This window comes from Portunus trituberculatus, chromosome 46 (assembly GCF_017591435.1).
Source record: "Portunus trituberculatus isolate SZX2019 chromosome 46, ASM1759143v1, whole genome shotgun sequence".
Classification (NCBI taxonomy): Eukaryota; Metazoa; Arthropoda; class Malacostraca; order Decapoda; family Portunidae; genus Portunus; species Portunus trituberculatus.
The window spans coordinates 16,603,950-16,628,949 of record NC_059300.1 but is presented as its reverse complement, the minus strand read 5'-3'; the positions used below and the strand labels follow the sequence as shown (position 1 = coordinate 16,628,949).

The window sequence follows — 25,000 nt, the reverse complement described above, 5'->3', positions numbered from 1 at the left end:
TGGCATGGGTGGCAGATGGCAACTGGAGGGGTATACTAGAATAGCAAAATAGTAGAGGGTAAGTGACAGGGTGACAGAATAGTATTGTGGCTGGATGGTAGGGTGACTGTGATAAATGACAGGGTGACAGACAGGATGAGAAGGTGCTCAAACCCAGGAACCTAGACCGTTCTCTCTTCCATCCACAGTTTCACCAATAATATCAACAATAATGACAACAACAACAATAATGATATTAATCTCATTACCTCACTCCCCATAAACGCCTAATGAAGCCACCTCATTGAAATATATGGCGACGTAAGCTTGGTAGGTAGTGGTGGTGGTGGTGGTGGTGGTGTAAAGAGGGCAAGGTCGGTAGTAATGATAGTGTTAGTGATTATTGTGGTGGAAATAGTGATGCTGGCTGTGGTGGTGATGCAAAGAGGGCAAGGTTAGTGGTAATGATATTTTTACTAATCATTGTGATGGTAATGATGGTGGTAGTGGTGGGGATGGTGATGGTGGTGATACGAAGAGAGCAAGATCAGTGATAATAATATTGATAGAAATTATTGGGTTAGTAGTGGTGATGATGGTAGTGGTGGTGATCGTGTATAGTGGTGATGCAAAGAGAGTAAGGTTAGTGGTAATGACAGTGGTAATATAATTGGTGTTACTGGGAATAATGGTTGGGTATAATGGTGCTTAAAGAACACTGAATTCAAGAACACTGTTAATAATCTCAGTCATTTTCAATAATGAATAACAGTTTGATTTCATCGCTAAATATAAGAAGTTTAACCAGCAACATTAAAAGCATTCAATCTTAGTGATCTCATGGCATTAGTGTGTCTGTAAACTTATGTGTCTGACCTAAACTAGGCGTGTGTGTGTGTGTGTGTGTGTGTGTGTGTGTGTGTGTGTGTGTGTGTGTGTGTGTGATTAAATCTAGTGATAGAACCCGCTTGTCGATAATTAGTTAAACAAGCCAGAGTGATTTGACAACAATTGTTCAATATCAAAACAAACGAGGACTGCGTGGGAATTTATGCTGAGAGGGAAGGGCGTTTGTATCCCTGGACACATTAGCTTCAATGTGTGTGTGTGTGTGTGTGTGTGTGTGTGTGTGTGTGTGTGTGTGTGTGTGTGTGTGTGTGTGTGTGTGAGTGTGTAGTTCACCACGGTCGTCTGCTGGTCACCCACCCAGTCTTCCCCATTACGGAGCGAGCTCAGAGCTCATAAACCGATCTTCGGGTAGGACTGAGACCACATTACACACAACACACATCGGGAAAGCGAGGCCACAACCCCTCGAGTTACATCCCGTACCTATTTACTGCTAGGTGAACAGGGGCCACACATTAAGAGGCTTGCTCATTTGCCTCGCCGCTTACCGGGACTCGAACCCGGCCTTCTCGATTGTGAGTCGAGCGTGCTAACCACTACACTACGCGGTGTGTATGTGTGTGTGTGTGTGTGTGTGTGTGTGTGTGTGTGTGTGTGTGTGTGTGTGTGTGTGTGTGCGATTTTTTTTGTGTTTTTGTTTTTTTTTTTTTTTTTTTTTGTGTGTGTTCTGTACTTATATCCTCTATTTCTTATCATGGTGTTATTTTTTTAAAATTCATATTATTTATTCATTTATTTTTGTGTGTGTGTGTTCTGTACTTATATCCTCTATTTCTTATCAACATGGTGTTATTTCAGTGTGTGTGTGTGTGTGTGTGTGTGTGTGTGTGTGTGTGTGTGTGTGTGTGTGTGTGTGCGCGCGCGCAAGCTGAATTTACACCCTCCCCTTCCAAACAGTCACACGTGTACACTGGCTGTCAAAACATCACTATCTTGAACAAATTGAAGCTGCTTTCCTGTCTTCTCTCGCCTTTTCCTCAATCATGTAGCAAGTGATGCCAGATGGACTGTTACTCTCACAATATTGCTCCAAAAATACAAGAAAACACCAAAGACAAGGCAGGACACGCTCTGATTGTCGAACATGAGGCGAGGGATACAGATGCTTAAACTTTCTAGTGCTTCAGTAGGGCTTCGTTATTCTTCCTAGCACTGTATCATTTCTTTGCATGGAGGCACAGAAGAAAAGTGAGAAAACAGGAGGCTATTTTTGTTCCTTTACTCTGCAGAAATATAACGAGAGTTCAGGACAAAAATAGTGTCGAAAATGTTGTAAGGATTGAAGAGGAACATTTTTGTACAGCAGCAAAAAGGTCAATGAGAGAGAGAGAGAGAGAGAGAGAGAGAGAGAGAGAGAGAGAGAGAGATCTATAATGAACACTTTGGTAATATGAAGGTTCTGCGAGTGCACGGAAGGGATTTTTACGATAGGATAAAACTTTGGAACCGCAAACCCGTGCGTAGATAGATATTACACGAAAACATATCCACGGAAATAAACAGACGCTGGGGCAATAAAGTAACATAACTGGCCTGGCCCCAATAATGCTGAGAATAGTAAACAAAGGAAGTGATTACATCAACAATAACAACAGCTGATGACCGGAAAATAACAGAAAACACTCGATGGAATCACAAGACAATCCTAACAATAACACCTAATTCTATCAGTTTAGGTTTAGGGACACATAAATAACATTAAGCAAAAACAATACCTTTCCAATAATAACCAAGTAATAAACACAGAAGCAGATTATAATAAAACCAATAACAACAACGTCAATAACTAAAAGAAAAATATGTAAAATTCGGTCTCTTTCATCCGTCTCTTTCCACAGGTCAGTGAGAGATATCACTTCCCCCTCTTCCACCTCCACCACCACCACCACCTCCTCCACCTCCACAACGGGCCATCCATCCACCGCGAGGAGTGAGTTATTGCTCGTTAGTGAACCAAATGGGTCGTTCGTAAGCCAAATCCAATTACATACAACAACGCAGGACGTGACCATACCCTCGGGGAGTGACAGACACGAGCAGCGAGGACAACTGACGAGGAGAAAGTATACGAAGGAAGGAAAGTTTGTGAGGAGACCAGAGAAGAGCTGAAGCTTGGTTTTCATGAATAATGATAGTTACATCTACGTATAATAGTACGGTAATAGCTGATTAGGATAAAACACAAGTTAGAAGTGGACGTGGAGATCAAAGAAGACTTGTGGTTTGTTGAGTCTTTGGTGTCAATAATTATATGTATAGAAAAATAGTGAGTTGTTATTAAGCAAAGCTGACTTTTAAAGATATTGATATTTTCTATAGATTCTCCAAGGAGGAATGGCAATTGTGATGTTTCTCAAGCAACTACGTGAGTAGTTACTGATAGACCAAGAACCTGTAAGTATAAATTTCGAAGATGTGTCCATGAAATGATTGGGAACTGTGTATATGTGTATGGGTGGAACGTTCATGCAAAACGTTTATGTGGAATTTAATGACAGACACTGTGTACTTCACTTACATTTTCATTTCATACAAGGGCATTTCTTAATGGGTGATGTACTATGATATTTTCTACCGGCATAGCAATGTGAGGTTAGCGTTTCTAGCAGCGTGAATCTTGACCAGTAACATAAGGCGCAAGTACTTTTACAACTGAACAAAGATTTATGACACACTCACAACCCCATATGAATAAAAGTTAAATAATGCAACAAAATCAACTTTATCTCCAATCTTCACTCATACGAGAGGAAAAATAGAAAAACAAAGGCGTAAAAACAAAATCATGTCTTCAAACTTCCTCTCCGAAAGCGATAAAATAAAAACTGGTGAAATGTTGTCAGGAAAGGAAGGGAGCGAGGAGGCAAGGAGGCGAGGTGGGAGGGAGGAGGCGAAGTGTTGGAGAAGGAACAGGTGAATTCCAAGCAGAGCCAGCAAGGATCTTATTAATGTCCTGCAGGAACCAATTGACTTTTTGAGGTCAGCTTCGCGTGCCTCGATGAATGAAGAGTGAGAAGGTGCTATGATGGAGGAGGAGGAGGAGGAGGAGGAGGAGGAGGAGGAGGAGGAGGAGGAGGAGGAGGAGGAGGAGGAGGAGGAGGAGGAGGAGGACGAAGAAGGAGAGGAGAAGGAATACTAGGAAACTCCAAATAGCAACACACCTCGAGGTAAGACAAGGCAATTTGAGTAACTATTCTACGCTAACTATTAATAGGAAAAAAAAAGTATAGTACAGTAGAGAGAGGAGGAGGAGGAGGAGGAGGAGGAGATAATGAAACCGAAAAATGATGAAAATAAAGAAGAAAAGGCAAGCCGGAGTGAAAAAAGATTGAAAAAAGAAAGGCTGACTAAACCATCCCTGTCTTATCTTCGTGTAAAAGTGAGAAAGAAAAAAAAAGGACGACAAACAAGGTGGAAAGGAGACTGAAAAAAGAGAGGAGCTGACAAACCCATTCCTCTGGTCCGCGATGGAAAAAGAAATCATAACTCCGGCAGATGGTGAGGGTGCAGGGAGGGCGAGGGTGTAGAAAGGACATGAAAGTGTTTAAGTGAGCCTCACTTCTCACTCTTCACCTTCATATTCTCGTGACTAGAACTTGCTCATCTTCCCTTTAAATGTTTTCACGCTCGTTCACGTCTTACTAATAAATTTAAACGAATAGTATTTTTTCGTAACAGTACACTTTTCTAATTTCATAGTCGATATTTTTCCTGTACTTGACGTTATCTTATTCTTTTTTTAGTTTAAACGTGAATTCTGTAAAAAAAAAAAAAAAAGAATACACGTGATGTTTCTGTTCCTTCCTTTGTGTTACTAAAAAAAAGACCAAGAAGTTATTGACACATTCATGACTGGGAATGGTTCCTGTGATCCCAACTCACTCTCTCTCTCTCTCTCTCTCTCTCTCTCTCTCTCTCTCTCTCTCTCTCTCTCTCTCTCTCTCTCTCTCTCTCTCTCTCCCCCCCCTTAAGCCTCCACCACCAACACCACAACAGTCACTATGCTTGGCCTAACCTTTCTCTCCTTACTATAGTGTCATCTAGAGAGGCTGCAATGCGGTGCGAGGCTGCCGGCGACGCGTGAAGAAATCTCATGGGTGCTTGGCTGGTTTAAGTATTGGAAGTACTGTGGGAGCGGGGCTAGGATGGATAGAACTGAGCATCGGGCCGACTTCAAATGGAGACTGTACTCGCAAAACCTACACACATTCAGATAGTAAGGACTGCGGGTGTTGGGATAAAGGGAGGATAAAGTGGAGGATGATGCAGACTTCTGATAGGGGACTGTACCCACAAAACTTACTCGCCATCAGGTTCAGCCGATACTGAGCCATTTACCGCATCCGTGAGCTGAGTATCCACGCGGAAACAAAACAAAAACAGAGAGAGACAGAGACTATTGTGATCGGTTCGTGTTTTTTGTTTTTTTCTTTTATCCATCTCTCTAAGTATACGAGAAAAGTCAGCAACACGAATACTTTTTTAGGGGATATGGATGGGTGGAAAGCTAATATCCGTGTCCGACATTTATTTCTAGCAGGAAATACGAAGTGGCCCTTTCAATCACACATCTCAGACATGTTTTCAATAAGTCCTGAGTCATATTTCAGATCAGTCTCAATAGTATTTTTGGTAAATTTTCTTACTTGGTCTTCTTCAAGGAAATTCTGCAATGCATTTTTTTTTCTGGAAGTATTTTCCGTTGGATTCAGTTCTCAGTTGTATATATTTATTTTTCTCTCTCAGGTTTCTTATTTGCCTTTCCTCTCCAGAACTCCTCACTGAATCTTCTTACCATCGATATTTTGTTTAGCGGCTATCATTTATATTTTATCAATTCTCATATTTAGCTTTCCTCTCAGTAATTTTTCAAAATATTTCATTCCATCAATATTTCCTTTACTATAATTTATATTAATCATACTTTGTCACTTTTCTTTTTTACTTTTCTTTACAAAATTCTGCAGCGCATCTCCTTAATTACATAAATAACTACCATTCATCGTCTGACTAATGTGTTATTATGTAATTTTCTGACATTACCGATCTGTCTCATCTCCTCCCACCATCTCGGCATTCCAAGCGACCTCTCTCTAACGACGCCACGTACACAAGTATATACCATCATCACGCCATTTATATTTGTTAATCACCCAATCAGATTATACAAGGCAGGCGCATGGCATGCCAACAGCCTCCCATACCCTCCCTCCACACACACACACACACACACACACACACACACACACACACACACACACACACACACATCACATAAGATTATTTTTTTTATTGACCGCAGAATCTGTTAAATTTACTTTAAAGCTTGTCCAGCATGGATATATAGACAATGCTGCACCATATTTCTCGGCATCAAACAGTACAGAGAACATCGTAAACGAGAAATAAGGCACAGTACACGGAACGAAAACCTACAGAAGCTGAAACACACACACACACACACACACACACACACACACACACACACACACACACACACACACACACACACACACACACACACACACACACACACACACACACACACACACACACACACACTACTACCAAAACCATAATAAAAAAGAACAAAGCTTGCAAACATTACCAACCACCCACCACCACTATCACCACCACCACTAATACCACCACTATCCACTTCTGTTCCTCTGCTGCCGCTCTCCTTTTCCTTGCCTCCTCTTGCTCAAAGAATAAACAAAAAGCAAATATATGAAACGTACCCAAGAGAGCAAACGCGTGTACCTGACGCTGCTAACGAGGCGCTTACTTAGGATTTGGGGGAGTGGACCAGGTGATTCACGGGAAAGGGAGGGAGAGGGAGAGGAGGCAACGACAAGGAAGTGGAGATGAGATGAGTGGGAGACTGCAATGGAGTGTAACGAAAAGGAGGGACAGGAGTAGATGAGGGGAAAGGGTGATGAGATGAAGGGGAAATATAAAGAATAGGGTGATGACATGTGTGAAAGGGGAAGAAGGGAAAGATGAGAAAGAGAAGTGTGGGGAAATGAAAAGGACAAGAAACGGGAAAGCATGAAAATGGGAGAGGGAAGTTAGAAGTGAGATAATGGCAGAATTGAAAAAGGAAAAGAAAGAAAAAATAAGGGAAAAAAATATAAATAGAAGAGAAAATGTTTAGTAGTAGTATGACAAGAATGAAAAGAATTAGAAATGAAAGAGAGGCTGATGAAACAAAGGGAAGTGAAGGAAGGAAGAACAGGACAATAAAAGAGAAATGCAAAAGGAAGGTGAAGGAAAAGAAAAAAACCACGAGAAGGAGAGGCAGTCTGAAGGAGGCGATGAGGTGTGAGAGCAATATGAGAGAACCCTGTGAAGAATGAAAGAATAGAAAAAAAAATCATGAGTAAGACGAGTAAAAAGAAAAGTTATGAGTTAGGAAAGAAAGAAAGACGAAGCGGAAACCTTGCTAAGAGGAGGGGAGAGGTAGAGCGTGGAAAGGGGAACCAGAAACAATGAGTGGAAAGAAAAGATAAAATTTAGATAGCTTTTCCGTGAGCCATTTTTGTTTTTTTACTTTTTTTTTATATATCATCAACCTATACTACTACAACTACTACTACTACTACTACTACTTCTACTACTACTGCTACTAGATCCATAGCATCCCTACTCTCATAACCTTCCCCCTTCTCATCTCATAAAACTGAACACAAACTCAATAACAAGTAATATTGAAAATGAATAAATTAATAATGACACAAAAGAGGCGTTATTTTTTTTTTTTTTACATTACATGGCATTATTAAACAGGGACATGTCCTAATAGAAAAATAAAGAGAGAGAGAGAGAGAGAGAGAGAGAGATCTTTAAACACTGTCACTAAATATAACTCCCATTAATTAGACTCCTCCTCCTTCTCCACCACCACCACCACCACCACCACCACCACCATCTCCTCCTCCTCCTCCTTCCTTCTCCCCCGTCCATCGCTATTACCTTTCACTCCCACGAGACTCTAATACGCTTTTCCTCTGTTCAAAAAAGAGACGCAAGATGGATAAGTTAATTTTACCGACACGCGTTGAAACAATTAACACACTTGTTCAATTAACGCACCTGCCGGGATAGTACAGGTGAGGTGTGGCTCCCTTGGGTACAGGTAAAGCTACAGATAACGGTAAAGGGAGGGAGGGAGAGAGGGAGGAAGGGAGAGAGGGAGAGAAGGAAAGGAGGAGGGAAGGAGGAAGGGAGATATAGCTAGGAATGAAAAAGAAAATGAAGAAAGGAGTAAAAGAAGGAATCTGAGGACGCGAGAAATAACATGGCAGAGAGAGAGAGAGAGAGAGAGAGAGAGAGAGAGAGAGAGAGAGAGAGAGAGAGAGAGAGAGAGAGAGAGAGAGAGAGAGAGAGAGAGAGAGAGAGAGAGAGAGAGAGAGAGAGAGAGAGAGAGAGAGAGAGAAGTAGAGAGACAGAAGGAAAGAAGGAAATGAAAAGAAAAATATGAGAAGACTAGAGAGAGAGAGAGAGAGAGAGAGAGAGAGAGAGAGAGAGAGAGAGAGAGAGAGAGAGAGAGAGAGAGAGAGTATTCATGCTCTGACCATCTTATCATTACCATGCAAATTGGAAAGCCACAGGGGAGGTACATGAGTGAATAAGGACAGGAAAAATGGTAGTTATTTATAATTGGAATGATGCAGGGAAAGAGAAATTACAGGAGAGGAAGGAGGAAGAGAAGAACAAGAAGAAGAAGAAGAAGAAGAAGAAGAAGAAGAAAAAAAACTCTTTCCTGTAATGAATTAGCAATAAGATATGATTAGACAACATGTAAAAATAAGAAAAATGAAATAAAAGAAAGATGAAGAGGAGGAGGAGGAGGAGGAGGAATACAGATATAGAAAATAAAAGAAACTAAACTATATATATATATATATATATATATATATATATATATATATATATATATATATATATATATATATATATAAAGTTACAGACGTGCGTATATACAAGACTCTTGATGATCAACGTTAACTACTGTAGCGAATGAAGGACAAACGAGAAAACACTTTCCATCGTTTCCTTTTTTTTTTTTTTTTTTTTTTTTTTGAGAGAGAGAGAGAGAGAGAGAGAGAGAGAGAGAGAGAGAGAGAGAGAGAGAGAGAGAGAGATACTCCTTTTGAGATAACATACACAACCCAGTACCCAGTAAACAGGCGTAGGCCCATCTGCCCCAACGCATGTCTTTACATCACCTACGTAAATATTGTGGTGAGCAAATTTTAGATGCACTGATTGTTTAGTACACAGTTACAATTCTGATGTGTGGATTGGCCCCCAGCGAGCAGGAATACGATCTGAATAAACAAATTTTCTGTCATTGTTAAAACATCACTCTATTCAGCAGATTGTTGTGTCTTTAGTGGCAGTATAATCACACAAATACCCTCTCGAGGCCCTATAGTTATATTGTCTATTTTTTTCTTTATATTATATCTTCTAAGCTAGAACTCTTCAGATTTTTGAGTAGTTGATGATGCTGAATGGTTCCTCAGTCTTGGCATTATCCTTTGGCTAATTCTATAGGCTCAGTAAAGAGACTGGCAATAGAGTGGGCTTTTTTTTCCTTTATATTTTTGTTTCCCTTGGCCAGTCTTCCTCTCTTTCATAAAAAAATATGGTATAGTATAATAACATTCACTCATTTACTCTGCATCTGACATTTTCGTAATCTTGAGTCTGTTCCTAATCTGAGTTAAGACAGTTTCATAGCACGTATTTTCCTAAAAGCCGAGAGATGTAACGCTCTGTTTAAGAAGCAGCTGAGTGGTTGAGACACTTGCTCGCACTCAAGTTGGAAGTCTCATTAACAAGTTCTATTACCTCAGCAACTTGTACACAAAATTCCTCGCCATAACCCCGAGCACCATATTAACTTTCCTGCTTGAAGACGTGAAGTGTTTAGACTTTTCGCGTTCTACTTGCAGTGAAGGTAAGGGGGAAGGAGGAGGGAATGACGAAGGATGGGGAAGATGGGAGAGGAAGCGGAGAAGGGAAAGACGCATGATATAGCTTCACCAGGGGAATGCGATAACGAAGCTACGTGATATGATGAGATTCGAAAACAGGAGAGAAGGTTGGGAAGAGAAGATGGAGGAGGAAGAGGAAGAGGAGGAGGAGAAGGAGAAAACAAATATAACAAGAAAAACGAAGGGAACAAGGATGGAGAGAAGAAAGACAAGGAGGAGGAAGAGGAGGAGGAGAATTTAATAGATATGATAAGCAAAGCAATATTGTCATGTTGTCTTTTATCTTAAGTGACATATTACCCCTCCTCCTTCTCCTCCATCCTCCTCCTCCTCCTCCTCCTTCTCCTCCTCCTCCTCCTCCTCCTCCTCCTCCTCCTCCTCCTCCTCCTCCTCCTTCATTTATCTCCCCTTCTCATTGCTCTGAGCACCATCATTATCATTACCATTTACCATTTCTATATCCCCCATCACCACCTTCACTACCACCACCACCACCACAACTACTACTACTACCACCACCTCCACCACCATCACTGTCGCCACCACCAGGACCACCGCCACAGCCATTATCATCAGTCTTCCTTACTGACGGCCCCACCTCTCTCTCTCTCTCTCTCTCTCTCTCTCTCTCTCTCTCTCTCTCTCTCTCTCTCTCTCTCTCTCTCTCTCTCTCTCTCTCTCTCTCTCTCTCTCTCTCTCTCTCTCTCTCTCTCTCTCTCTCTCTCTCTCTCTCTCTCTCTCACACCACGTAATTTTCCATGAAGAAAGATTGCGTAAACTCACAGTTGCATCACACATCATTATGCTCTAACATCCTGTCATGAGAGTGTACTGGTGGTGGTGGTAGTGATGTTGATGATGATGGTGGTGGTGGTGGTGGTATTAGTGGTGATGGTGGTAGTCTCGATGGTGATGCACATTGACTGCCTTTCATTCCGACAGGTGAGAAATTGTAGTCTAGGGAATATGAGCAGGTGAGTCACTTCCTCCTCCTCCTCCTCCTCCTCCTCCTCATCCTCCTCCTTACCTTGCGTGATTGCCTGTGACACCTTATCTTCCCTCCCACAGCGGCAGACAACTCAGAGAGAGAGAGAGAGAGAGAGAGAGAGAGAGAGAGAGAGAGAGAGAGAGAGAGAGAGAGAGAGAGAGAGAGACTGGCACTCATTCTGCTTTATTTCATTCTTTAGTTTATCCTTATTTACTGCTCTCGAGAACTATGCAGATAACTTAGCAGAAAATGCGGTAGAGATGCAGATCAAAATATTTTTATGATGAACGACAGAATTTTGACTGCTGATAATGAGGTGAGTGGATGACTTGGCAAGGTTACTACTCCCTCTCTCTCTCTCTCTCTCTCTCTCTCTCTCTCTCTCTCTCTCTCTCTCTCTCTCTCTGCTATATTGCCTGTCCCTTCACTTGCCCCTCCCTCACCCTGCAAACTAATATTACTTCACTCTTCCATCTTTTCCCTCTCCGACCTTTTTCTCTCCCACGTTTACCCACTTTTGCCTTTTTCCTCCTCCTTTCCCTTCATATTTAGTCTGTCTCACCACTTTCTGCCCAACTCTGCACTTCTTCCACCCTGCCCCTCTCGTGTCTCTCCCTCTCCTGCTTCTCCCGTCCCCTCGCCACGTGCTACACGCCCCTGCATTACTACGTGCCAACGACCGCTGAAACATAAGTAGCAAACATTCCTCCTCGCACTAACTTCCACCTCCTACACACTATTAAACGTGCCTGCCAACGTTACTTCAACCTTCGCCGTATTAAGTCACTCAACCTGTCATGTTCCTCCTTATTCCTTTTTTGTCATTTCCTTAGCAATCTTACTTACTTCTATCCAACCCTACCTGGCCTTCATTAACCTCTGTTCTTTTCTGTTCTGCTCTATTCAGCCCTACCCAAACCTATCTAGCAATTAACGAGCCCTGTCCAGCATTTCAGCCCTCCCAACCTCTGTTCAACGTTGTGTGAAAAGAATGGTTAAAGATTTACAAGAAGAAAGACTCTTGATTGTTGTTTCCAAAGTGAAAAGAAAATGTGTTCTGATCGGGTTAGTTAAGGCAGCCCATACGAGCAGCAGTGTCCGTGATCCTGTTACCAGCGCAGTGTTTGATACCCGAGAGGCTGTTTCTCTGCACGCTCCCCGATCGCCCCTAAGGAGGTCTTCTGTATGAGTGGCCTCGCCCCGACGCTCTGCACTACCAAAGCATGTGAGGCAGTTCCATGCCCACGCTTTTTCTTCATGGCTTCGCATTTCTGCCTCTACACTTTTCTCCCCCTTTCTTCTTTTTATAACGTTTTCTTTCTAATATATTTGTTCTCTAAGGTGTAAGATTTTGGAGATGAGGCGAAATGTTTAGCTATACAGTGTCCTCCCGCCAGTCATTTTTCCTGCCACAAAGAAGCTGAAGCTGTTTCTTTCCCAACTAATCTTGCCTTTACACTTCTTTTCGCATAAAATATTTTTTCTCACCTAATGTATAAGATTTTTGAAGGTGAAGATAAGGATTCGGCTATATTATGTTCCCACGCCACAGCCTCCCTTTCTGTCAGTGTCCCTCTCCTACCTAATGAGGCACATAACACGCTCTCCACGCCTTCAGCCTCAGCCTCGCCATTATCCCGAGTCACTTTATCTTTGGTCATGCTTTTCCTGTTAATCTGCTTTCTCACATCAAAGTTGCCTTTCAATGTTCTCGATACCAAAGCTTTGACGGTAATTGTGAAACACACACACACACACACACACACACACACACACACACACAAAGGAAAGAATCAAATGTAGCGCGAAAGGAGGACGATACTTTTTCAGAGAGAGAGAGAGAGAGAGAGAATGTGAATGACAAAAGCCGACCCCAAGAAGATGGAGGAACACACACATGCTAACCCAGTGGAGAGAGAGAGAGAGAGAGAGAGAGAGAGAGAGAGGTACCGCGTGGCTTGCAGCGTGGCGCCTCAAGTGTTCTCGAGGCAGGACAAGGTAGCGTCGACAGCTATCAGTATGAGGTATGACGTTAATTTCCCCCGCAATCAAGACTCATCTGGGGTTATGACGGCACACGCTGGTGATCAAATTAAATGAGTGTCACTAACGGTGCTATTATGTCCCAAGCTGTCAGTGTGCAATAGCCTTTCCCTCACCTCTTAGTCCTTCTTGTCCTCTCCGTTTACTACTACTTCTATTTTACTACAGCTCTCCCTTTACCTACAAGCTACTTCTCTTTATCTTCTACTTCCTATTCCACTTTCTCCTACAACTGTTATTCCTCTTACAAACCTTCTTTCTCTTACTCCTGCTCTTCCTCCTCCTCCTCCTCCTCCTCTTATGTTTCACTACTATTTATAATTCAACATTTCTTTCACCTATTCCTCCTATTCCTTCATCTCGTCTTCCTCCTGATATTTTTCCTCATCCTCTTACATATAACACTTCTTTCACCACCTCTTCTTTCTTCATCTCATCTTCCTCCATCACCTCCTTCTCTTCCTCTTCCTCCTTCTCCTCTTTCTAGCACCACTACACCTGACACTTCTAACACCTGCCAGGAAATGAGTCTTTTAATCGTGTGTCTAATGATGGTAGTTTTTTTTTCTCTCTCTCTCTAAAGGTTACAACTAATGCGTGAGAATTCTGAGCGCTGGCCATCCGTGTCTCCCCGTGTGTCATGGAGGGAAGCGCGCCCGTGTAAATGTTGAAGGAAACGAGGCCGGCCCAAGTGTCATCGCTCCTAAAATACGGCACGGGAATGGACTACGCTGACATTTTTTACTCTATCTTTTACATTTTTTTCTTATTATTTATTTTTCTTATTTATTTATTTTTTGTTTTTTTTAGCAAGTGAGGAAGAGGAAAGACTAAATAAAATGTGAAGTGGTTGTTTTCATGGTTGTGATTATAGTGGTGGTGGTGATAGCAGATGTTGTAGTAGCAGTAGTAGTAGTAGTAGTAGTAGTAGTGGTAGTGGTAGTGGTGGTAGTAGTAGTAGTAGTAGTGAAAACAATAATACAAAATAATTGTAGGCACAGTAGTAATAGCATCGATAATAAAAAAAAGTAGCAGTAGCAGTGACGGTAGTAGTAGTAGTAGTAGTTGTTGTAGTGTAGTAGTAATAGAAGTAGTAGTGATAGTAGTGATAGTAGTAGTAGTAGTAGTAGTTGTTGTTGTTGTTGTTGTTGTTGTTGTTGTTGTAATGATAACAAAACAACATAGTAGCACTAATGTTAGTATTGATATTGATAGTAACAGTAGTAGTAGCACCACTAATATTAAGTAGGCCGGATAAGGGCGCGTGTATCCTCCATTCCTATCTATACGCCGGTGATAAAATGGGTCAATGCGGCAGGTGATACTGTTATACAGTGTAAAAATGGACCCACAACGAGATGCTTCTAACACTGATAAGATAAAGACAAGGAAACGCTCGCACCTGTACTAAATCCATGCAGTATAATAGCACCACTATTATTGACATGTCCACCAATGTACCGTCATTTTCAGTAAAAATGGCAGTATTTTGTTGTAGTGGTAGTTACAGTTTGATGAAGGTGAATGGTTGAAAAAATAAAGACATAGAATTGCAAACATCAACAACAGTAACATATGAGTCGGATAAATGTAAAACCTTCGGAGAAATTAATGTAAGAAACTCAAGAAAATCACAATAAGAAAGATGAAAAAAATAAATAGACTTCTTGTGAACACAACAACTGCAGCACATACAGTTTAATAAAGCTGAGTGTTCCAAAAAGTACACTCACGAAACACAGGAAAAGTTATAAAAAAAAATCCAAGTAATACACAATAAGACATCTAACAACGGTGAGACGGGCTTGACAACGACGATGCAAGACCGGCCACTCATCTGAAGGGATGAATGGGTCGGGTGATTAAGATACAAGGGCGGGGCACGACGAATCAATGTCACTCATGCCTTTGCAACTTACCCGTGGGTGTTGGCGTGGGCGGGGCTGGGCAGAGAGAAGGTCAGGCCTGCAGGTACGGCAGGGAAAAGAAGGACGCTCATTCACTTGGTCATCCGTGAAGCAGAACTGACCGATAGTGAACAGTGGTGGCGGGGCGGCGGCATGCGCGAGTGCCTCAGCGAGAGCGTCACACACCCTGCCTCGACAACGGACGCAGAGGTACTGGGCTGGCTGGCACACTCAGGCAGGCTGGCTTGTGGCACTGTGTTGGCTGGCACTGGGCTGGCTGGCTACGCTGGACGTACCATACTCATCTAGACATAATTTCAAACTTTTTCCGTGGGATTTCCCGGAATTGCCAGTATATCTGCAGTCATCCCATCCCGCGTGAATATAGTAATGAACTACATTTACTTAATTTGTCCAATGGCTGCAGTGGAAACGAAGGGACGTTGTTTCACGGAGCTCATGAAGAGGGAGTGAGAGAAGGAGGGAGGGAGGGAGGAAGGGACGGAGAGAGGCGCGCCGATCCACCGAACCCGGGAACGCAATTTACGAAACGTGATATGAAAGCTTCCAGCGAAGCAAGACTTGATCATAATAATGCTGCGATATGTTGTGTTGTTGTGCGCCCGCCAATTATTATGACTCCGGCAGCGACATCAATAATAATGATGTTAATGGCAGCAAGTAGTGACGTGTGACCAATGCTGATTATGGGAAAAAATTTAAACACTAATATAATATTATCAAAGTTATTGCTAATACTATCAATATTATTATTGTGTTATTGGTATTGCGATTCATTATCATTATTGTCATCATTACCATAATCATCTTTATTGCACTCTATGGATTCTTGAGGTGACATTTAAGTGAAGAAAGTGACAAAAACTAATCTTTCTTACAAATTTTTCCCTTTTTAGCTGGAAATACAAATTTGTCAAAGAGAGAGAGAGAGAGAGAGAGAGACCATGTCAAATCAAGGCGACAATTAGTCACGTTATAGCCACAATAGCTAATAGAATCCCTTGCTCTTCACCGCTTACACCACAGCAGGACAGACCCATCCCAACACTGCCTCGGGAACCACCACCATTACCAATACACCACGATTCCCTCTATTCAGACCTGTCCTGTATAAAGCGAGATACTATACAAGGCCACATCCAGGAAACGCAATCACGTCAGAGGAAATAAGGGAAGTTGCTAGGAGCTAACGAGTCACTTTTGACAGTCCCTGAATCAAACATACCTATCACACTTTACAGGCGCATTAATGAACCACAGGTCTCACAGAGTTAATCAAGGACATAAGAACACAAGATGAGAGAAGCGGCAAGAAGACATCAAATCTACACATGATTCGCTGTATTAAACAAAACGCCTATTTACATTTATTAACGCCACTCACAAATGCGTCTAATCTTTCACAAGCTCCCTGTTGACTTGGCAATTACGATCTGATTACTAGATCCATTCCATAATTCTTATTCAATTGATAACAACTGGTCAGATATATAATAAGGGCTGAAATGTATAGAGTTAATGACTTCTTGCAACTTCCCTTATTTTCCTGGGTTTTTTTTCTATGTTCTTAAAAGAAAAATATATACTCTACGCACACATCAGTATCGACACTAAGAAGAAACCCAGGTGGCGGTGACGATGAGTCAAGAAAGGGTTATCACAGGATACACGAGCACTTAGTTATATCACAGCATCACAGAACTCGAAGTGGCCTCGCAATAAGAGGGTTTTCCCACTGCTGGGAGAGTTCGGTACACGCTGTTACTCTTTTCTTTCGGCAGCTGGTGTTACGAGTCACCGCAGCAGATCAGCATTCTTCAAAGCGCACGGTCTGCTGCGTCTTTCTCGTTCGCATACATTACAAAGATGTCTTCTTTCACTGCATCCATAAATCTCCTTTTTGGCTTTCTCTCCACCCGAGGTAGTTCCATCTCCAGCATCCTCCCTCCAGCATGTTCCTCGTCTCTCCTCTTGACATGCCCAAGCCGCCTCAGTCTCGCCTCTCTAGCTTTGTTCCTAAATCGACGTACAGACGTGAGTTGCATCTCTGATGTGTTCGTTTCTTATCTTCTCCACCCTCTTCAAGCTTGGAGAAAATCGCAGCATCTTCATTTCAGCAACTTCCAACTGCAACTTCTATCTTTTCGTCAGTAACATTTTCCATATCTAACAACTTAAACTTCTATATCATTTTCTATCTTACTATTGTCGTAAGCTAATTTTAGATTGTTTAGCGCAGAGTTACAGTTATGACGTGCGGTTTGGGCCCCGGCAATCAGAAATACGATCTGAATAAACAAGTCTTACACTATGCAACGTGGTTGACGGTCTTTCATATAGACAGTAAAACAAACTTAACACTATTGACACAGTAATGTTCTTCGTACGCATACGTTTTAACATGCAATCTTATCGCTTTGATGAAACGTTACCACTCCAAAAATAGCTTCCCGTGCCGGGAATCGAACCCGGGCCTCGCGGGTGAGAGCCGCGTATCCTAGCCACTAGACCATACGGGATATGTATAATCAGAAGGATTAATAAAAAATTATGAATCTTATTCTGTAGGGCAGTAGGGATGCGGCCTCTAGTGAGAGCCGTTAGTAATTTTCAAGGAGGGGGTGGGTGGGAGGCGCAAGCCTATGGAAAAAAGCAGGAATTTCTCTAATTACATACTCCTAATGACAGCATGGTCATGCAATGACAAGTTTATGAAGAATGCAAAAGTATCACCTTTTTCTTTAAAATCTGCGGTGGAACTGTATTCATAGGTGCAAGGAAGACGTGGTAGGAAGGACAACTTCCTTGATGGGTCGTGATAGTCAAAACATTAAGAACAACTGCTGTAGAAATTTTCTTTGACATGATTCTCACTTTTGCTTAATAAAAACGCATCAGGATCCTAAAATAAATCAAGCTCTCTCTCTCTCTCTCTCTCTCTCTCTCTCTCTCTCTCTCTCTCTCTCTCTCTCTCTCTCAAAACACTGTAATCCGACATAGCAACGTGGACCGCCCACACACTTTTCTTTCTTTAACTTTGCTTCGTTATCTCTAACTATTTCCTTCTTCTGTACCCACTCTTACATCTCTTCACCCCACTTTTCTGTTACATTAGTTAATTAGTTAGCATGGTCGCGAGCTTACGCTCTCGCCTGGATACCTACAACACCGACCCACTTGGCGGAGACCTTCACTGCACAAAGTCTTACAAACTAACAGCGTTGGGCGTTGCGGCCTAGATTTGCGATTTTGCGACTTTGCGACTTTGCCGCACCATGACTTTTAAATCACAATATCGATACCCATAAATGTTCTGAAATAATCAGACTAAGCAAAGTCGCAGCACCAATTTTCCGCGATATTTGCGCGCCTTTGAACAGGAACAAAGACGACTCTGTTTTAAAAAAATTGCCGCGGCTGGAGGAGATGTACCAGGATCTAGAACATGGAGAAGAATGACTTGTAGATATTAGTTTAAGCTGTGTTTTAACTAAGAAAGGAAAAAACAATAACAAATGTGTTTCTTTCCTTTTTTAAAGCATGTAGCTGTTATCGCACTAAACTTTACTTTGTAACTTATTGGAGTCGTACCAGAGAAAAGTCGCAGTCGCAAAGTCTCAAAGTCACAAGTCACATTTAGGTCCCGATGATAAAGTCGCAAAGTCGCATTCGTACCAGATCAGGCGGCAAAGTCATAGACGCAACTGAAAGAAATGAAGACGCGCCCAGCTCTGCAAACTAATTATAATGATAACTTTTGACAATAACTATGATGCCTGTGGTGTATCTGTGGGTTATGTATTGTATTAATGCATATTACGTGTATGTGGCAACACTGTGTATTTCTCTGCGCATTCAGCTAGCGCGTGAGCCTGTGCTCCCGAATCGCTACTGGCCGCCATTTCCTACCCTTTGTAGCTCTAAGGACAAGTAAAGAATCTACGTGTACTGCGTGTATGTCTGCCCCTTACTTAGGCATACACGCCCTCCATTATACATCCCGCAACCAACATGGTGCAGTGACGACACGTCTTGTCCCTGGAGACATCAGTTACGAGGGGAAAGAACTCATCCCAGTAGCCGGCGGCGCCATCACGTCCTCCCGCCACCAGCTGTGAGATTGCTGACGTGTGCTACGACTGTGTGCTGCGGACCCGTGGTGTTACGTGACAGTGCAGTGCAGTGCAGCGTGTGGCAGTGTATTACAGTGCAGTGTGCGGCGGTATAGTGCAGTGCAGTGCCCGGGAGTGTTTGCATCGAGGTGCCGCTTTGTTTCAGGGGTTGGTTACGTCTCTTTGCCCAGAAACGAGCGCAGCGCAACGCACCTCTGCTCTTTGTCGAGTCCCGCAAGACACTAAAGGCGCGTTTTTGATAGTCCACGCTTAAGGCAGCCTTAAGCCTGGCTTAAGGCTGACGTCATTTTGTGTTCTTTCATGTCCCCAAACTTGAGCCAGACTGTAGCCCGCCTTAAGGCAGGGCCGGCCAAACTCAAGCCAGCTGCAGAGCAGGCTCGACTTTCCGCTAGCCAGTTGTGACGTCACATGTAAATAAACAAATGATAAGACATGACGAATGAATGCTCCATTAGCTGCTGTTGATAGTTCTGCACCAAACTGAATGCTGTTTCAGTATCTTCTGGTATCTCTGGCAAGTCTGGAAACATGATGGACTGGACTGTTGATGCAGGGAGGAAAGATAGCAACTAGGATGATACCAGCTTTGAAGCGCCTGGAGTATAGAGATAGATTAAAGGCATTAAACATGTTTTCATTTGAGAGGAGATGTATAAGAGGATATTTAAAATGTTCTCAGATACAAACTACATAGATGTGAGATCTTTCTTTACCTTAGAGGAGGGAAGTAGGACTAGAAATCATGGCAGGAAGATTAGAAAGCAAGGCTGCAGGTTAGATATAAGAAAATATTTCTTTAGTCATAGTTGTAAATAGCACTAGTTTGACAATGTTTAAAAACAGATTAGATAAGCACTTAAATTTATTAGATTTATAATTATGTATAGCGCTGCATGATAGTTTTATAAGAAATTTACTATAGTTAAACAAGACATGATCCCCATGTATGGGGACCACAAATTGTAGAGGATTTCGCTGCAGGACTTACCCTGTTAATGGGCCAAATATTTAGAATTAGTATATAATGTATTGTGTACTTGTAAGTGTAACTTTAAGTACTGATGACGAGGTCGCTGTGCGACTGATACAGGATAACCTAGATGGGCCCTGGTGGCCCTTTGCTATCCTATTATTTATGTTATGTTATGTTATGTTATGGAGGAAAGATAAGTTACAAAGCTGCAGCATTTCTTGCACTTCCTGTTCGTCTGCCATCTTTATTGTTGTCATCTGTCAGCTGGTGACTGGTCACGTGATCGAAGGTCTAGCAGGCCCGTTTTCCATTGTCCCAGGTTCTGCTTAAGCCTGCCTTAAGGCGAGGTCTAGCCGTAGGGGCATTAAAAAACGCAGCTTAACTGCACTGCCATTACGAGAGGCGAGCGGCGTGCCGTGAGCCCGCGCATACCTCCTTGCTGCACCTCTCGCTGCCTGCCTGCCCAGCTGTCTTCCCGCCACACCACGCACACTGACACATTTGCTCTCACATCTACCAGTGATTCCTCGGCATGGCGCGGTCAAAACGACGTCCCAAGCCTCCCAGACGAGTTGAGGAGGAAGATGAGGGGACGCCGGGACAACCAGACAGCTTGTCACAGACGCTGGCTGGTGCTACCGCAGGCGCGGGTGACGCGGCGGCCCCGGACACCGCCGCCCCACCTCCGCCCGCCACCCTACCCACCACCACCACTCCACCCAGGTCGCCACACCATGCACTTTCTCACACACCTGTCTACCCTGATTTCTCAGTATTCTTCCAATGGTTTGCTGACAGGGAGGCGGCCGCTCGACGTGAGATGGAGGAACAACGCCAGGAAGACAGAGCTGAGTTTCGTGCTCTGTTAACCAGCCTCACTTCTTCCCAGGGCGCGCCCGGTGCGGCTCCGACGAACCCCCAGACGCTTGGGAGTCCTGGCGGTGCACAGAGCGGCTCCGGTACCCACCCACCTGTGCAGAAAGCAGCTGTCACACCTCCGCCGCCACTGTCACACGACGTGACGTACCAAGTGTTTCGTGAGTGGAGGAGACGTTGGGAGGACTACGCGACGATGATCGACCTGCCCAGCCTGACGCTGCCTAAACAGAGGATCCAGCTACGTATGTGCCTCACTCTGGAGACGCAGAGGGTGTTAGAGCACACATTACAGGTGTCGCCTACCTCTCTCAAGCCAGTTGATGAAGTGCTTGACATTCTCCAGGCTCATATACGTGACTCCAACAACGAGGCATTGCGTCGGCGAGCCTTCACTAGCTGTCGGCAGGCGAGAGGCGAGCCCTTCTCCGAGTTTCTCGTCCGACTGAAGAGCCTGGCGGAGGAATTCGACATCTGTAAGGCTCACCACCTGGACTGTGAAGAGGCCTGGATGAAGCACGGTATCCTGACAGGCGTCCACGACGAGGAATTGGTGACCAAGATTGTGTCCCTCGACGCCGCCTCTACTCTTGCTGACGTCATCAATGTATGCAGGGCCCACGAGGCGACGCGGTCAGCCGCCTCTGCCATACGTGCCTCACCTACAGTGTCTGCTGTCTCAACGTATAAACAGACGAAGAAAGCAGCACACAAACCTGGAGTCCCCCCTCGCCAACCTTCACCCACTCATCGGGCGCCTACCTCCTGCAGCAGCTGCGGCAGGCGAGACCACGGCCCGAAGGGCTGCCCAGCAACAGGTGTTACGTGCAGAGGTTGTGGGAAGACTGGCCACTACGCTTTGATGCCCAAGTGCCCAGCCAGGCAGTCTACGTGCACTGCTTGTAACCGTCTGGGGCACCTGGAGAAAGTCTGCAAGCAAACCAAGGCAAGGAGTAAGTCGCAGCGACCCGAGAAGCCGAAAGGGAAAGAGGAAGACACCCCACCTTCCACGTGGTGCGGTTACAGTCTCTCACAACGGACCCAGGGTCTCATGAGGGCCCACCTGAGGCCTCATGTCAGTCTCCTATCAGTACTCGTGATGACCCGACACCTCCTCCTACTGTACGAGTGGAAGTGTTGCATGACGGTCACTCTGGTGGTCTGGACTTCATTCCCGACACTGGTGCCGACACGACGGTCATCGGCCCACAGCACTTGAGAATGTTGGGCATCGACAGACAGGCTCTTGGTCCTCCTCCATCCCTTGCCTACTACAACGCTGATGGGACGAAGATGTCTGCTGCCCTCGGTTCGCTCCAGGCCACACTAGTCTACGGCGAGCTGTCTTGTACGGGCTGGATAGATGTGCAGGGTTCGTGGAACACCCCACTTCTGTCCCGTGAACACTGTCGTGCTTTGGGGATCGTGCCTCACGACTTCCCTGCTCAGATTTTCTCAGCACGAGGCAGTGTCGCCAGTGTAAGGGAGGCGACAAACGCTCCAGCTCCACGTTCCAGCGTGCCTGCGTTACCTCTTCTCAGCACCACTTCCCCAGACGCAGCGAAGGAGTACTTCTTGAGGGAGTACCAGGATGTCCTCTTGACAAAGGATTCCACACAGGATGCTCCACTCAAGCCGATGTCTGGACCGCCGATGAGGATCCACTTACGAGACGACGCCCAGCCGTTTGCTGTCCACACGCCGAGGCTTATTCCTTTGGCCTACAGGGACGCAGTGAAAGCTGAGCTGGACTCTATGGTGGCACGAGGCGTTATTGCTCCTGTTGGTGACGTCCCATCTTATTGGTGCCATCCGATGGTTGTTGTGCCGAAACCTGGTGGAGGTGTCAGGATCACTACGGACCTGAGTAAGTTGAACGCACAAGTATCTCGGCCTGCACACCCATCACCCACGCCTTTTGCAGCCATCCGGAGCGTCGATGCCAGGGCACGCTACTTCACCACGATTGACGCGTTGTGTGGATATTGGCAGATACCCTTGCATGAGGACGACCAGGCCCTGACTACGTTCATCACTCCATATGGGCGCTTCAAGTACCTCCGAGGTCCCATGGGTTTCGCAGCCACAGGCGACGCCTTCTGCCTCCGAGGAGACATCGCGCTACAGGGAGTGCCACAGTGTGTCAAAGTCGTGGATGACATTCTCGTGTACGACGAGGATTACTTCACACATCTACGCCACGTTAACGACATCTTGGCCAGATGCCGAGCCCATGGCATCACTTTAAATGCCAAGAAGTTTGTGCTGGCGGCTCCATCAGTGTCCTTCTGCGGCTACAGGCTCTCCCATGACGGCATCGCAGCAGACCCTGACAAGGTTCGGGCCATCACTGAGTTTGCTACGCCTGCTACGTTGACCGACCTTAGGTCCTTCATGGGCCTTGTCAACCAGCTCGCCAGCTTCTCGCCCGACCTCGCTGCCACTGCTGCGCCTCTACGCCCACTTTTGAGCCCCAAGAAGTCGTTTGTGTGGACGCCCGACCATGAGCAAGCCTTCCAACGTGTGAAGATGGCCTTGGCCAGCCCACCAGTCCTTGCTGCCTTTGACCCTGCTCTCCCTACGACTCTGCAGACCGATGCTTCCCGCCTGTATGGGCTGGGTTATGCCTACTGCAGGACCACGGTGGTGGACAGCAGCGTCTCGTCCAGTGCGGCTCACGTTTCTTGACGGATACAGAGACCCGATATGCGACGATCGAGTTGGAGATGTTAGCTGTCGTATGGGCCATGGGGAAGACCAAGTTCTACCTCACAGGATTGCAACACTTTAACCTCGTCACCGATCATCGCCCTCTAGTTCCCATCCTAAACAGCTACTCCCTTGACGCTATAGAGAATCCACGTCTACAACGCCTCAAGGAGAAGATCGCCCGTACATCTTCACAGCTGTATGGCGCCCGGGCAAGGAGTTGTGTATCCCGGACGCTCTATCTCGCTCTCCTGTTGGCTACCCAACGCAGGCTGACGAAGTCCTTGGCACTGATACCGGCTTCCAAGTTAGGAGTATCGCTACACTACGTGCGATGGAGTCTCTTGCTCCGTTGGTGCCTCCTGATGTTGCAGAAGCACCTCCTGGCAGTGACCTTGCCCTTGAGGAGCTTCGTAAGGTGGCAACCGAGGACCCCGAGTACGTCCAGCTCCTTCATTTTGTGAAGAACGGATTCCCTATGGACAGGTACGCCCTCCCCAACGTGCTCCGCCCGTACTGGAAGTTACGGGAGGACCTCTACTGTGATGAGGATCTCGTCCTGTACGGTGCACGAGTGTTGGTGCCTACAGCTCTACGTCGCCGTGTCTTGGCCCGCCTGCACGACAGCCATCGTGGTGTCGAAGCCACCAAGCGCCGTGCTAGGCAGGCTGTGTTCTGGCCAGGCGTGGATGCAGACATTGCCAACACTGTTCGAGCATGTGAGCCGTGCCAGATTCTGCAGCCCAGTCAACAGCAAGAACCAAGACTCTGTGATGACAACCCAACTCGACCATTCGAGTCCATTTCTGCTGATTACTTCTCAGTTGCAGGAAGGCTTTCTTAGTCATTGCAGATCGTCTTTCCGGCTGGCCTGTCGTCGTGTCCTGTGGCGCTGATACGACGTCTGCTGCCACCATTCGCCATTTCCGCCGCCTCTTCAGGGACCTGGGTGTTCCTGTACGCCTGCGCACGGACGGTGGCCCACAGTTCGCCAGCCGGGAGTTTTCTACGTTCCTCGAGCGCTGGGGAGTCCGTCACGACACATCGACGCCCCATTACCCACAGTCTAACGGCCATGCCGAGTCTGCAGTGAAGGCCGTGAAGCACTTCATCCAGAAGGTGGCACCGTCTGGCAATATAGACTGTGAGGCGTTCGACAGGGGTCTCCTGGAGCTTCGGAACACCCCCAACCAGACGGGTCGCTCTCCAGCTCAAGTCCTGTATGGTCGCCCTTTACGCTCTTGCGTCCCCGCACATGCCAGCGCCTTCCAGAAACAGTGGCAGGCCAGGGACGAGTTGCGACCGTCGAGCTGCTGCCCGTCTCCGTGATGCCACAAGTCGCTACGACGCTCACGCTCGGCCTCTTCCACCCCTGCAGCGAGGTGACGTGGTTCGGATCCAGGACCCGACTACGCAGCGGTGGGACAAGGTTGGCACCATCATGGGCGTTGGCAGGT

The 25,000-nt window shown here is 45.3% G+C and overlaps 3 protein-coding genes and 1 non-coding gene across 4 annotated transcripts in view; 2 read left to right on the top strand and 2 right to left on the bottom strand.

Moving 5' to 3' along the window:
* Window positions 1-15,094, bottom strand: part of LOC123519733 (G-protein coupled receptor moody-like) — a 145,550-nt gene extending 130,456 nt beyond the window's left edge. The window contains exon 1 of the mRNA XM_045281237.1: window positions 14,844-15,094. The gene's annotated coding sequence lies outside the window, so the exon portion shown is untranslated. The remainder of the gene's footprint in view (window positions 1-14,843) is intronic.
* A 2,205-nt stretch (window positions 15,095-17,299) lies between these two features.
* Trnae-cuc lies at window positions 17,300-17,371 on the bottom strand. The gene has a single exon. It is a non-coding gene; the product is annotated as a tRNA-Glu (tRNA).
* Window positions 17,372-20,490: 3,119 nt separating this feature from the next.
* Window positions 20,491-23,522, top strand: LOC123519732. The gene is made up of 2 exons (XM_045281236.1): window positions 20,491-21,787; window positions 21,880-23,522. Exons 1-2 carry the CDS (start codon window positions 20,491-20,493, stop codon window positions 23,520-23,522), a joined length of 2,940 nt encoding a protein of 979 aa, XP_045137171.1.
* A 59-nt stretch (window positions 23,523-23,581) lies between these two features.
* Window positions 23,582-25,000, top strand: part of LOC123519731 — a 1,811-nt gene continuing 392 nt past the window's right edge. The window contains 4 exon segments of the mRNA XM_045281235.1: window positions 23,582-23,595; window positions 23,688-24,341; window positions 24,374-24,838; window positions 24,840-25,000. The exon segment at window positions 24,840-25,000 is cut by the window's right edge and continues 392 nt beyond it. Coding sequence (XP_045137170.1) covers window positions 23,582-23,595; window positions 23,688-24,341; window positions 24,374-24,838; window positions 24,840-25,000 — 1,294 coding nt within the window.